Here is a 14,127-nt window from a genome sequence, read left to right as displayed (position 1 = left end):
CAGTGGGGGGTGGTCGCTCCTACAGACGTGGGTGGTGAGGGTTCTGGTGCGAGCCGAGGCCTCAAGCTGGTGCTGAAGAAGGATGCCAAGCATGGGGGGTCCCTGCAGGTGCAACATCCGGTGGTTGACGCGGGGCCCTGTGAGGCAGCCGAGGAGGCTCCCAGTGTGCTGCCCATTATATATATATATATATATATATATATATATATATATATATATATATATATATATATATATATATATATATATATATATATATATATATATATATGTCGTACCTAGTAGCCAGAACGCACTTCTCAGCCTACTATGCAAGGCCCGATTTGCCTAATAAACCAAGTTTTCCTGAATTAATATATTTTCTCTAATTTTTTTCTTATGAAATGATAAAGCCACCCATTTCATTATGTATGAGGTCAATTTGTTTTTATTTGAGTTAAAATTAACGTATACTAACGGATACTATCGTCGATGTTGCTATTTCTCCACTCGTTTGTAGCATGAAGTAGTTGCGTTTTGTTGTCTTTGATTTCATTCTTGAAACCGGCCATATACTGCAGGTATGTTGACGACATTTTTACACAGGTACCTGATGTCAGACATCTGCAGGAGCTGAAAGAGGCATTTGAGCAGAGTTCCGTGCTGCGTTTCACTTACGAGATGGAAAAGGATGGGAAGCTGCCCTTTCTAGATGTAACAGTCATGGAAAAGGGCGGATGTTTCCACACTGCAGTCTACACTAAGGAAACAAACATAGGAATGTACCTAAATGCCAACAGCGACTGCCCAGACAGGTACAAGAGGAGTGTTGTTAACGCATATGTCGACCGTGCTCTCAGCCACAGCTCAGAATGGAAGCAAGTCGACGAAGAACTCTGTAGGGTAAGGCAGGTCCTAGTCAATAACGGCTTCTCCAATGGTTTCGTCGAAGACATCATAAGAAGGAAAGTGAAAAGCCATGCAACCTCTGAAGAGACAGCTAACACAACACCTATACCCCCTATTAGACTATTTTACAGGAACTTCTTTTCCACAGCTCATAAAACGGAGGAAAGGGTCCTGAAAGATATTGTTAATAGAAACGTTATCCCTACAGACAAAAATCAGAGGATACAACTGACGATTTACTATAAAACCAGAAAAACGGCCAGCCTACTTATGAGAAACTCTCCAGACACAAAACAGAACGCTTTAAAAGAGACTAACGTCGTCTATGCCTTCAAATGCCCACTTGGGGACTGTAAGCTCCAAAAAACCCAGTATATAGGCAAGACATCAACATCTCTTTCTAGGCGTTTAACGATGCATAAGCAACAGGGCTCCATTAAGGAACATATAATCTCTTCCCACAACCAAACCATCGCCAGAGAAATCCTAGTAAACAACACAGAAATCATCGATAGATACAGCGATAGCAGGCGGCTTGACGTTTGCGAGGCACTACACATCAAGAAGTCAACACCAGCAATCAACAGCCAATTATTGCACAACTATATTCTACCCACCTCAAGACTCCGCTCCAATATAGAAGCATCAAGAAATATGGACCAATAGGCTTTCTACAAACACTTCTATTCAATATCCATTGTTTCGTGTTCTGTCTTGTGTTGATGAAATTAATACCCTATTAATACTCTTGTTCTGTCTTGTGTTGATGAAATTAATACCCTATTAATACCACACTTTGTTCTGTCTTGTGTTAATGCCACATCACCCCTTCCACCTCACTCAAATGTAGATATAAAATCGGAGATACGTAAGTTCTATTCAGTTGTGTATTTGTGAACTAAAGTCTTTGAAAATGTAATAAGTTTTACGAAACGCGCCCGTATCGCGTCAGACTAGAAATAAAAATGAATTTTGGAGAATTGATTTTTGATTTACCTCCAACAGTGAAGTGTAATGTACGAAAGATTGAGAAAATTCGTGTTAGAATTATTAATCTTACTTTTTCGGTCATATTTAATAATATATATATATATATATATATATATATATATATATATATATATATATATATATTGTGACGGTAACGCGTTGGTGTTCGGCTGTTCAAAGCTAGGGGTATGGCCTCGTCACATAGAATTAAAAAAAATAGAAAATCTGGAACTTCATCTGTGGTAAGGTAAGGAGAAGACACACAAAACACAAGTAAATTTTAACAATGCAATTTTAATTACGTTAGATAAACAAAACATGAATAAAATGGACATACAAATTCGTATAATAAAATCAATTAATCAAAATAATAAGAATAATAAAATGGCAAAATGAAAAGTTACGTTAAGAGAAGTGAGCAATAACAAGCCTTGCAATATGCAATAAAATGAGAGGTGCGGGAATATTGGCTTTAAGCTATCACCTCTCTTAGTACACTTAAGCCAAAGCTCAGTCTACCAGGAAGAAGTGTTAACCGTATGAAAGCAATGAATATTCTAAGGACTGAGGTCGTGGCGGCCCCAGACATCGAGTAGTATGGTGGGTGGAGTGCAGTTGCAGCCAGACCGGCGGCCAATCAGCGAGTAGCCGGCAACAAGACAGGTAGTTTGGCGGTTTGAGGCTGAGCAGGTGTCCCTGGCTGCATACGTTTTGCGCTCTGGCAAACCTTGGAGATGTTGTTGTCGTTGTTGGACATTTCTTCCATAGTAGTTTTATATATTTGTTGCGACGTATTTTTGGAGGGAAGAGCAGGCTCAATCTCTTGAAGGAGATTATCGTCACATTATATATATATATATATATATATATATATATATATATATATATATATATATATATATATATATATATATATATGCGAACAAGCCTGAATGGTCCCCAGGACAATATGCAACTGAAAACTCACACCCCAGAAGTGACTCGAACCCATACTCCCAGCCAGAAGCAACGCAACTGGTATGTACAAGACGCCTTAATCCACTTGACCATCACGACCGGACATAATGAGGTGATAGCCGAGGCTATTTGAACCACCCCACCGCCGGCACTCGGATAGTAATCTTGGGCATAGCATTTTACCAAATCACCTCATTCTTTGGAGCACACGTGAGGAACACAAATGCGAACAAGCCTGAATGGTCCCCAGGACAATATGCAACTGAAAACTCACACCCCAGAAGTGACTCGAACCCATACTCCCAGAAGCAACGCAACTGGTATGTACAAGACGCCTTAATCCACTTGACCATCACGACCAGACAAAATGAGGTGATAGCCTAAGCTATTTGAACCACCCCACCGCCGGCACTCGGATAGTAATCTTGGGCATAGCAAGCCTGGGGACCATTCAGGCTTGTTCGCATTTGTGTTCCTCACGTGTGCCCCAAAGAATGAGGTGATTTGGTAAAATGCTATGCCCAAGATTCACATATCATGCTCCTCTCCCATCACATACCATGCTCCTTTCCCTTCACTTACCATACTCCTCACTCTTCACATACCATGTTCTTCTCCCCTCACATACCATGCTCTTCTCCCCTCACATACCATGCTCCTCTCCCCTCACATACCATGCCTCTCTCCCCTCACATACCATGCTCCTCTCTCCTCACATACCATGCTCCTCTCCCCTCACATACCATGCTCCTCACTCTTCACATACCATGCTCCTCTCCCCTCACATACCCTGCTCCTCACTCTTCACATACCATGCTCCTCTCCCCCTCATATACCATGCTCCTCTCCATTCACATACCATGCTCCTCTCCATTCACATACCATGCTCCTCTCCCCCTCACATACCATGCTCCTCTCCATTCACATACCATGCTCCTCTACCCCCTCACATACCATGCTCCTCTCCCCTCACATACCATGTTATTCTCCCCTCAATACCATGCTCCTCTCCTTCACATATCATGCTCCTCTCCCATCACATATCATGCTCCTCTCCCCTCAAATACCATGCTCCTCTCCCCTCACATACCATGCTCCTCTCCCCTCACATTCCATGCTCCTCTCCCCTTACATACCATGCTCCTCTCCCCTCACATACCATGCTACTCTCCCCTCACATACCATGCTCCTCTCCCCTCACATACCATGCTCCTCTCTCCTCACATACCATGCTCCTCTCCCCTCACATACCATGTTCCTCTTCCCTCACATACCATGCTCCTCTCTCCTCACACACCATGCTCCTCTCCCCTCACATACCATGCTCCTCTCCCCTCACATACCATGCTCCTCACTCTTCACATACCATGCTCCTCTCCCCTCACATACCATGCTCCTCTCCCCTCACATACCATGCTCCTCACTCTTCACATACCATGCTCCTCTCCCCTCACATACCATGTTCCTCACTCTTCACATACCATGCTCCTCTCCCTTCACATACCATGCTCTTCTCTCCTCACATACCATGCTCCTCTCCCCCTCACATACCATGTTCCTCACTCTTCACATACCATGCTCTTCTCTCCTCACATACCATGCTCCTCTCCCCTCACATACCATGCTCTTCTCTCCTCACATACCATGCTCCTCTCCCCTCACATACCATGCTCTTCTCTCCTCACATACCATGCTCCTCTCCCCCTCACATACCATGCTCCTCACTCTTCACATACCATGCTCCTCTCCCTTCACATACCATACTCCTCACTCTTCACATAACATGCTCCTCTCCCCTCACATTCCATGTTCCTCTATCCTTCACATACCATGCTCCTCTCCCCTCACATACCATGCTCCTCTCCCCTCACATACCATGCTCTTCTCCCTTCACATACCATGCTCCTCTCCCCTCACATACCATGCTCTTCTCTCCTCACATACCATGTTCCTCTCCCCTCACATACCATGCTCCTCTCCCCTCACATACCATGCTCCTCTCCCCTCACATACCATGCTCTTCTCCCTTCACATACCATGCTCCTCTCCCCTCACATACCATGCTCTTCTCTCCTCACATACCATGCTCCTCTCCCCTCACATACCATGCTCCTCTCCCTTCACATACCATGCTCCTCTCCCCTCACATACCATGCTCCTCTCCCCTCACATACCATGCTTCTCTCCCCCCACATATCATGCTCCTCTCCCCTCACATACCATGCTCCTCTCCCTTCACATACCATGCTCCTCTCCCCTCACATACCATGCTCTTCTCTCCTCACATACCATGCTCCTCTCCCCCCACATATCATGCTCTTCTCCCCTCTCATACCATGCTCCTCTCCCCTCACATACCATGCTCCTCTCCCTTCACATACCATGCTCCTCTCCCCTCTCATACCATGCTCCTCTCCGCTCACATATCATGCTCTTCTCCCCTCTCAAACCATGCTCCTCTCCCCTCACATACCATGCTCCTCTCCCTTCACATACCATGCTCCTCTCCCCTCACATACCATGCTCTTCTCTCCTCACATACCATGCTCCTCTCCCCCCACATATCATGCTCTTCTCCCCTGTCATACCATGCTCCTCTCCCCTCGCATACCATGCTCCTCTCCCTTCACATACCATGCTCCTCTCCCCTCTCATACCATGCTCCTCTCCGCTCACATATCATGCTCTTCTCCCCTCTCATACCATGCTCCTCTCCGCTCACATAATGTATTGGGATAATAGTGGGGTAATGTATTGAGGTGTTGAAGGTATACTTACATAAAATTTTTTTTAGGTAAGCCATCTGCAGTCATCAGGATTCTCTCATCAAGTCTCTCCGGGGTTAAGAGAGTGAGATGACTGGGCGTGGGGGGGGGGGGGGGGGGGGGGTATGGAACATCCCAAAACACTTATCACTCTGCTAAGGGGGACATAACAATTTGTTTTGATGCATTGAGACCTGCAGAGGCTGTCCACAAACCCTCACACACCCTCGGAAAGTTAAAAAAAACGCACATTAACCAACAGACTTCTGGTGAGGTCTCCCTCTGTCAGGTCTCAGTCAGCTCAGATCAAACACAGATGATGGCCCATTACACCCATACACAGAACGATGGGGGCGATAACCTCAGGACAACCGATGAGGGCATGATTTTCTAAACTTCTTAAGGCTTGTTCTGTGCATAGGGTAAAGTAATATTTCTTGTACATTTGTAGACCACAGAACGAGGAAGAGTTCACCCCATTCATTTTCATCAGAGGAGGTCTGATTTCAGAGAGGAGGTCTGTTCCGATGAGCCCTCACCATCCACCAGCCTGGCGACTAATAAAATGTTTTCGGTCACACATGCCCTCATACCCAGCCACGTCAGGTGGTATCCACCATCAGCTCCAAGTCCTCCCTCCTTCAGCTGTTCATCATCACTCACTTGTCAGTTCCTTATACCCATTCCTCCATCTACCATTAATGCGAGGTCAGTCCATCACAAGCCTTCATTCAGTGTGCACCATACCACACTACATCAAGGAGGGACGAACTGTCTGTATGTAGTGTGATATCCTATACTTCCCATCACCATATCAGCGCTGTCGTCCGGAATGTGAAAAATGTACCCAGCCTGCCCTAGGTCATTACATTAAGCGTACGCGATGTCAGAAGATTTTTTGTGACAATCGTAAGCATAACACAATTGTTCCCACAGACTCTTAATTGCAAGCTCTGTTGCATAGGTGATTTATAATGTGGAAACTAAACAATCTTATAGTGAGAGATTATTTACTTAGCAAGACTGATACAAACTTCCCCATTATTGTATCTTTTCTTTTATATTTAAGTTTAGAGCTCAGTCGCGTGTCCCTACTGCTTACCACCTCGCAATGTTCGCAGATGGCATCAAGTATCACACAAACGTGGCCCGAGTTACTACTTCTAGTAAAGGTTCAGTGAGAGTTGAGGTTCAGTCAGAGTTGAGGTCCAGTGAGAGTTGAGGTTCAGTGAGAGTTGAGGTTTTGTGAGAGTTGAGGGTTAGTGAGAGTTGAGGTTCAGTGAGAGTTGAGGTTCAGTGAGAGTTGAGGTTCAGTGAGAGTTGAGGTTCAGTGAGAGTTGAGGTTCAGTGAGTGTTGAGGTTCAGTGAGAGTTGAGGTTCAGTGAGTGTTGAGGTTCAGTGAGTGTTGAGGTTCAGTGAGTGTTGAGGTTCAGTGAGAGTTGAGGTTCAGTGAGTGTTGAGGTTCAGTGAGTGTTGAGGTTCAGTGAGAGTTGAGGTTCAGTGAGTGTTGAGGTTCAGTGAGTGTTGAGGTTCAGTGAGAGTTGAGGTTCAGTGAGTGTTGAGGTTCAGTGAGAGTTGAGGTTCAGTGAGTGTTGAGGTTCAGTGAGTGTTGAGGTTCAGTGAGAGTTGAGGTTCAGTGAGTGTTGAGGTTCAGTGAGAGTTGAGGTTCAGTGAGTGTTGAGGTTCAGTGAGTGTTGAGGTTCAGTGAGAGTTGAGGTTCAGTGAGTGTTGAGGTTCAGTGAGAGTTGAGGTTCAGTGAGTGTTGAGGTTCAGTGAGAGTTGAGGTTCAGTGAGAGTTGAGGTTCAGTGAGAGTTGAGGTTCAGTGAGTGTTGAGGTTCAGTGAGAGTTGAGGTTCAGTGAGAGTTGAGGTTCAGTGAGAGTTGAGGTTCAGTGAGAGTTGAGGTCCAGTGAGAGTTGAGGTACAGTGAGTGCTGAGGTTAGTGTACCACCCCAGGAAGGTTACACAGCTGTTGTATCCTGTCCAAGGCCTGACCCCCACAACTGTTCCCATCTGGTATACCACTCACAATACATAATAAATACTAGCCGTACTCGGCCACGCGTTACTGTGGCTGAGCAACGCTTGTGTGTTGCTGAGCCACAGCATCCTTCCCTGTCCCCCAGTATTCCCACATTCCCTCCGCTCCCCATCTCCTCAGCCTACTAACCATTCCTCACTCCACCGTCTTCTCGTCCTCCCCACCATTCCCCACTCCACCATCCCCTCTTCCTTCCACCATGTCCCACTCCCCTGTCCCTTTGTATTCCCCACTATTCTCCATTCCCCCATCCTCTCGTTCCCACCATCTCAAACTCCCCCATCCCCTCGTCCTTCCCCACCATTACCACCTCCCTTGTCCCCTCGTCCTCCCCACTATCTATCGCTTCAGTCCCCTCGTCATCCCCACCATTCCCCACTCCCTCGTACGATGCCTTCCCGAATGGTCTGATGTTCCCACCAGAAAATTGGGAACATCAAGTGATCTGACGTTCCCATCACTGCAATATAAGAAAAACTATAAACTAAAAAATATTTATATAACTATAAACTAAAAAATAAAAAAAAATGAACTGTTAATATAAAAAATAAATTAATAAACTATACTCACGAAATGAATGGTATGGTAAACAACACAGCTCAATTCCAACGCAATTCCCACAAAATAATTTAATCAAAATGAAAAAAAATCCATATCTATGAAAATTCCATTTATCAATGCAATCAGAAACATTCAAATGGAATTGTAACATACTTAGTATAACATGTGTGTTGCTCCTACATGCAACAGATGGCGCTGTTTTTCAAGAAAAGCATAGTTTTACGTGTCACAGGTGTGGCATCTATGCTTATAATTACGAAATGAACGGTATGGTAAACAACACAGCTCAATTCCAACATAATGTCACACAAAATAATTCAATAAAAAATAAAATTAATCGAAATCTATGAAAATAAATTTATCAGTGCAATCGGAAACATTGATATGGAATTCGTGACATATTTAGTATACCGTGCATGTTGCTATTATGTGCAACAGATGGCGCTGTTTTTCAAACACGCATGTTTTTACCTGTCACAGGGGTGGCATCGATATAGTAGGTATATAAAAAGACGTGCCTATTCGAATGCATCATTGTGTCAAAATTTCAAAGCAATGGTAGAAGAACTTTTGGAGATTGCAAAGTGTGTTGTTCTTACATCCAACAGATGGCGCTGTTTAAAAATAAGTATGTTTTTTCCTGTCACAGGTGAGTCATGTGTATTGTAGATATTTAACAAGGCGCACCTATTCGAATGCAACGTCGTGTCAAAATTTCAAAGCAATTAGTAAAGAGGTTTCGAAGATTTCCCACGCATGAAAAACACAGTTTTTCAGAAAAAACTTGTTTTTTACCGTCACAAACGTGATATCAATATAGTATGTATATGAAAGCCTGCTCGGATGGGAATGGAAAATTTTGTGAAAATTTCAAAGCAATCGATGAAGAACTTTCGGGGATTAGCGATTTTGAACAAACGAACATTTTTATTTATATAGATGAAGGTTATTGATATCTCGGCATCATCCTCCACTCTAAAGTATACACATAGCACTCGGCGCACAATGTGACGTTACGTCACTAACGTAACCTTAGGAGAACTGGGGCCAGATTCACGTAGCAGTTACGCAAACACTTACGAACCTGTACATCTTTTCTCAATGTTTGGCGGCTTTGTTTTGCAATTATTAAACAGTTAATGAGCTCGGAAGCGTCAGGAGGCTGTTTATAACAATAACAACAGTTGATTGAGAAGTTTTCATGCTTGTAAACTGTTTAATAAATGTATCCAAAGCCGTCAAAGATTGAGGAAAGATGTACACGTTCGTAAGTGCTTGCGTGAGTACTTTCGTGAATCTGGCCCTTGAGCCCTCACGGCCAGGGCGTTATCACAAGCTGTTACTAATATCAATTGGCATCAAGAGGCATGTTATGGAAATCCTGCGTCTGAAGAATTCTTGGCCTCAAGGTTAATACATTATGCATATTCGCAGTATTGGATATATGTATAACAAGTGTACCGTGAAATTATATGAAAATTTTTATCTCTCTCTCGGATAAGGAATGTTCATCCACCTGTGAAAAGCAATTTTAGTACATAAAATATCCCACTGAATACAAAGTGCCGGGGGACAGAAATACAAAGTGCCGGGGGACAGAAATACAAAGTGCCGGGGGACAGAAATACAAAGTGCCGGGGGACAGAAATACAAAGTGCCGGGGGACAGAAATACAAAGTGCCGGGGGACAGAAGTACAAAGTGCCGGGGGACAGAAATACAAAGTGCCGGGGGACAGAAACACAAAGTGCCGGGGGACAGAAGTACAAAGTGCCGGGGGACAGAAATACAAAGTGCCGGGGGACAGAAACACAAAGTGCCGGGGGACAGAAATACAAAGTGCCGGGGGACAGAAATACAAAGTGCCGGGGGACAGAAGTACAAAGTGCCGGGGGACAGAAATACAAAGTGCCGGGGGACAGAAATACAAAGTGCCGGGGGACAGAAATACAATGTGCCGGGGGACAGAAGTACAAAGTGCCGGGGGACAGAAATACAAAGTGCCGGGGGACAGAAACACAAAGTGCCGGGGGACAGAAGTACAAAGTGCCGGGGGACAGAAATACAAAGTGCCGGGGGACAGAAACACAAAGTGCCGGGGGACAGAAACACAAAGTGCCGGGGGACAGAAATACAAAGTGCCGGGGGACAGAAATACAAAGTGCCGGGGGACAGAAACACAGTGCCGGGGGACAGAGATCATTAACACACAAACAGACTTTTCTTGTTTCTTCGTGGTCGAAAGTTATTCCTATTTTCTCCCGGCTTATTAGACTGTGAGTTAACTGTAATCCTTTAACACTCTCCAGTTAAACAGGAATATATGACCCATGGACCAGAGGTCACGGTGTCGGCGGCACTCTACTGTCTTACAAAGCCCATTTGTGGCATCAAGGAATATCGAATATTGCAATAATTTATGGCCCTGTGTGATTTTTCAAAATGATGTTGTTTATGCTGGTGAAGCTGGGTGATAGTTGGAAGTTATGAGTATACTTCTTCATATGTAACTCAACACCGTCCAGTACATAGAACAAAACCTATTCCTACATAGATCAACACCTGATAGAACGATGCAGATCAACATCTATCACATCAACATCTACAAGTACATAGATCAACACATAACAGATAGAACCAATGCAGATAATTTTGTTCAGAAAATTAATCTAGTGAAATTAATTAATTAACACGCATGTTGAGAAGTGGAAATTGAGAGACAGAAGAGATTACTATGAACTATACTTCAGCTAGGAATGTCAAAGAATGAAAGGAAGGAAGCGAAAAACGTCAGTAAATAATTCACGGAGACCAGATAATAGTAGTGTTGATAGACCAGATAATTGCAGTGTTGATAGACCTGATAATAGTAGTGTTGATAGACCAGATAATTGCAGTGTTGATAGACCAGATAATAGCAGTGTTGATAGACCAGATAATTGCAGTGTTGATAGACCAGATAATAGTAGTGTTGATAGACCAGATAATTGCAGTGTTGATAGACCAGATAATAGCAGTGTTGATAGACCAGATAATAGTAGTGTTGATAGACCAGATAATAACAGTGTTAATAGACCAGATAATAGCAGTGTTGATAGACCAGATAATAACAGTGTTGATAGACCAGATCAGAGTAGTGTTGATAGACCAGATAATAACAGTGTTGATAGACCAGATAATAGTAGTGTTAATAGACCAGATAATAGCAGTGTTGATAGACCAGATAATAGTAGTGTTAATAGACCAGATAATAGTAGTGTTGATAGACCAGATAATAGTAGTGTTGATAAACCAGATAATAGTAGTGTTGATAGACCAGATAATAGTAGTGTTGATAGACCAGATAATAACAGTGTTAATAGACCAGATAATAGCAGTGTTGATAGACCAGATAATAGCAGTGTTGATAGACCAGATAATAGCAGTGTTGATAGACCAGATAATAGTAGTGTTAACAGATCAAATAATAGTAATGTTGACAGACCAGATAATAGTAGTGTGATAGACCAGATAATAACAGTGTTAATAGACCAAATAATAGCAGTGTTGATAGCCCAGATAATAACAGTGTTGATAGACCAGATAATAGCAGTGTTGATAGACCAGATAATAACATTGTTAATAGACCAGATAATAGCAGTGTTGATAGACCAGATAATAACAGTGTTGATAGACCAGATAATAACATTGTTAATAGACCAGATAATAGCAGTGTTGATAGACCAGATAATAACAGTGTTGATAGACCAGATAATAGTAGTGTTAATAGACCAGATAATACCAGTGTTGATAGACCAGATAATACCAGTGTTAATAGACCAGATAATAGTAGTGTTGATAGACCAGATAACAGTAGTGTTAATAGACCAGATAATACCAGTGTTGTAATGGGAGGGGGGGGGGGAATAGCTCTCATTGTCCATTATCCCGCCCTCAGTGAACTATTCTAGAGTTCCTCCAGAGTTCCTACCGCAACCTCTCTAGTTCAACACCTTGTAACCTAGGTATTTGATTACCTAGGTGCTACATCCACAAGACATTGTAACTTGACCAGCTACCCGCAACTCTAGAGAGAAACTCTAGAACATTTCACTGCCGCAAACGTATAAGAGAAACGAAAAGAAAGAGATGAATAATGAAGTAATTAGTGAGGGTTTGGGGTGAGGGAGGTAGAGAGGAGGGAGGAGTAGGTGGGAGAAATAAGGAGGGTCGTCAGGTGAAAGGGAAAGGGGGAGAGAGGCGGAGGGAGAGGAGAGGGAGTAGGAAGTGAGTAGGAGAAGTAGGGGTAAAAGGGAAAATAAGTAGAAGTAGAAATGCTGCCACCATCCATTCTTGTCAGTACATTCAAAACTAGGAATGGAACTTGTCTGCATCAAAAGATGTTATTAGCATGTGTCAACTGGAATCATGTTCCATGCAAGATTCTTTCAGTCCCTAACTCAAGAGTACTCTACACTCTAGGTTGCATATTATATCAGAAATTCCAAGATATCGGGAACACAATTATTAATCAAATTAAAAGTAAGTGAATCAAGTATTTATTTAGTATGATAAATATCAGAACTCAAGCAATCGAACTGAAGGTTCATTATGTCCAGATAAACAATGTGAGCCACCACACAGAACTTTGAGAGTCCCTACAGCTGTCTGCCCCTAGAGATCACACCACATCTTAGTACACGAAATAAGTCACCTTTCATGTTCAACTTACCAAGTGTCTGCCTATAGCTGAAAAGAGAGGGAGGGGGAGGGTCTGCAGTTGAGAGAGACTGTCCCGCCCCATCCAGCTGACAGCCTCCCGGGCTATGTTGTCCTCTGTTCTGCTCTGCTGGCTGTTCTCCTATCTCTTCCTCTCGAGTGTACAGTACCCTGGGTATATATTGGGGACCAACTAGCTAACTCCGCCCACAAGTAGATAGCCCCTGACTCTCTACCATGCAACTCCTTAAACGTCGGCTTGTTTGAAGGACCCACCCGAATACCCGGCTACAATTATGAGCTTAGTAGAAACCAGGTCAACTTCACACGACCTGACCTTGGTCACTTGATGGTCATTAACACCCTAAAGGTGTGACTTTCTTAATTACTAGGGGCCGCGAACCTGGCGCCTCTCAAAACTTGTCTGGCTTGACTCATGTACTATATATATATATATATATATATATATATATATATATATATATATATATATATATATATATATATATATATATATATATATATATATATATATATATATATATATATATATTTAATAAAATTAAAAAAAACACCTTTACGGTGTTACAGTGTTGATATACCAGATAATATCAGTGTTGATAGACCGGATAATAGTAGTGTCAATAGACCAGATAATAGCAGTGTTAGTAGACCAGATAATAGCAGTGTTAATAGACCAGATAATAGCTGTGTTAATAGATCAGATAATAGCAGTGTTAATAGACCATATAATAGCAAAGACCACTTAATTGCACTAGCAGTGTAAAAGGCACTCAGCCAACTGCGATTGCAATCAAGTCAACTATTGGATGAGACCAATGTATTCTGAGAACCTTCCTCAGGAGCGTACAAGAGTATCTTTACCAACCTATACCCCTTACCCTGCAGAAACTGGAGGTTTCTGAACCATTATCCTTTGGGCCAAAAAAGTAGCCCAGTGAAGATGAGAAGTATTAATGTTATATACACGATTCGAGGTGGATTTACAAATAAAATGAAAGTTACAGAAAAAAACAGATAAAATCTACCACACATTATCACATTAACGGAAACAAAACTATGTATTGTAGAAGAGACAATATTTCCATTTGGTTATGAAATAATGAGACCAGTGGAGGAGCTGGTGTAGCCTTACAGCTAGAGCTACACAGAGAAGTAGCATCAGCAGGTGTGAGAGACTGATCTCTCAGCACACGCTTATGTCCTCT

General features: G+C 42.9%; 1 protein-coding gene across 1 annotated transcript; it reads left to right on the top strand.

Moving 5' to 3' along the window:
* The first annotated feature begins 10,966 nt into the window (after positions 1-10,966).
* LOC138354788 (serine-rich 25 kDa antigen protein-like) lies at positions 10,967-13,685 on the top strand. The gene is made up of 2 exons (XM_069309281.1): positions 10,967-11,721; positions 13,490-13,685. The coding sequence occupies exons 1-2, from the start codon at positions 10,967-10,969 to the stop codon at positions 13,683-13,685; spliced, it is 951 nt and encodes a 316-aa protein (XP_069165382.1).
* Positions 13,686-14,127: the final 442 nt, after the last annotated feature.

This window comes from Procambarus clarkii, chromosome 64 (genome assembly GCF_040958095.1).
Source record: "Procambarus clarkii isolate CNS0578487 chromosome 64, FALCON_Pclarkii_2.0, whole genome shotgun sequence".
Classification (NCBI taxonomy): domain Eukaryota; kingdom Metazoa; phylum Arthropoda; class Malacostraca; order Decapoda; family Cambaridae; genus Procambarus; species Procambarus clarkii.
The sequence above is the reverse complement of the archived record's forward strand: the minus strand, read 5'-3'. Positions and strand labels throughout refer to the sequence as shown.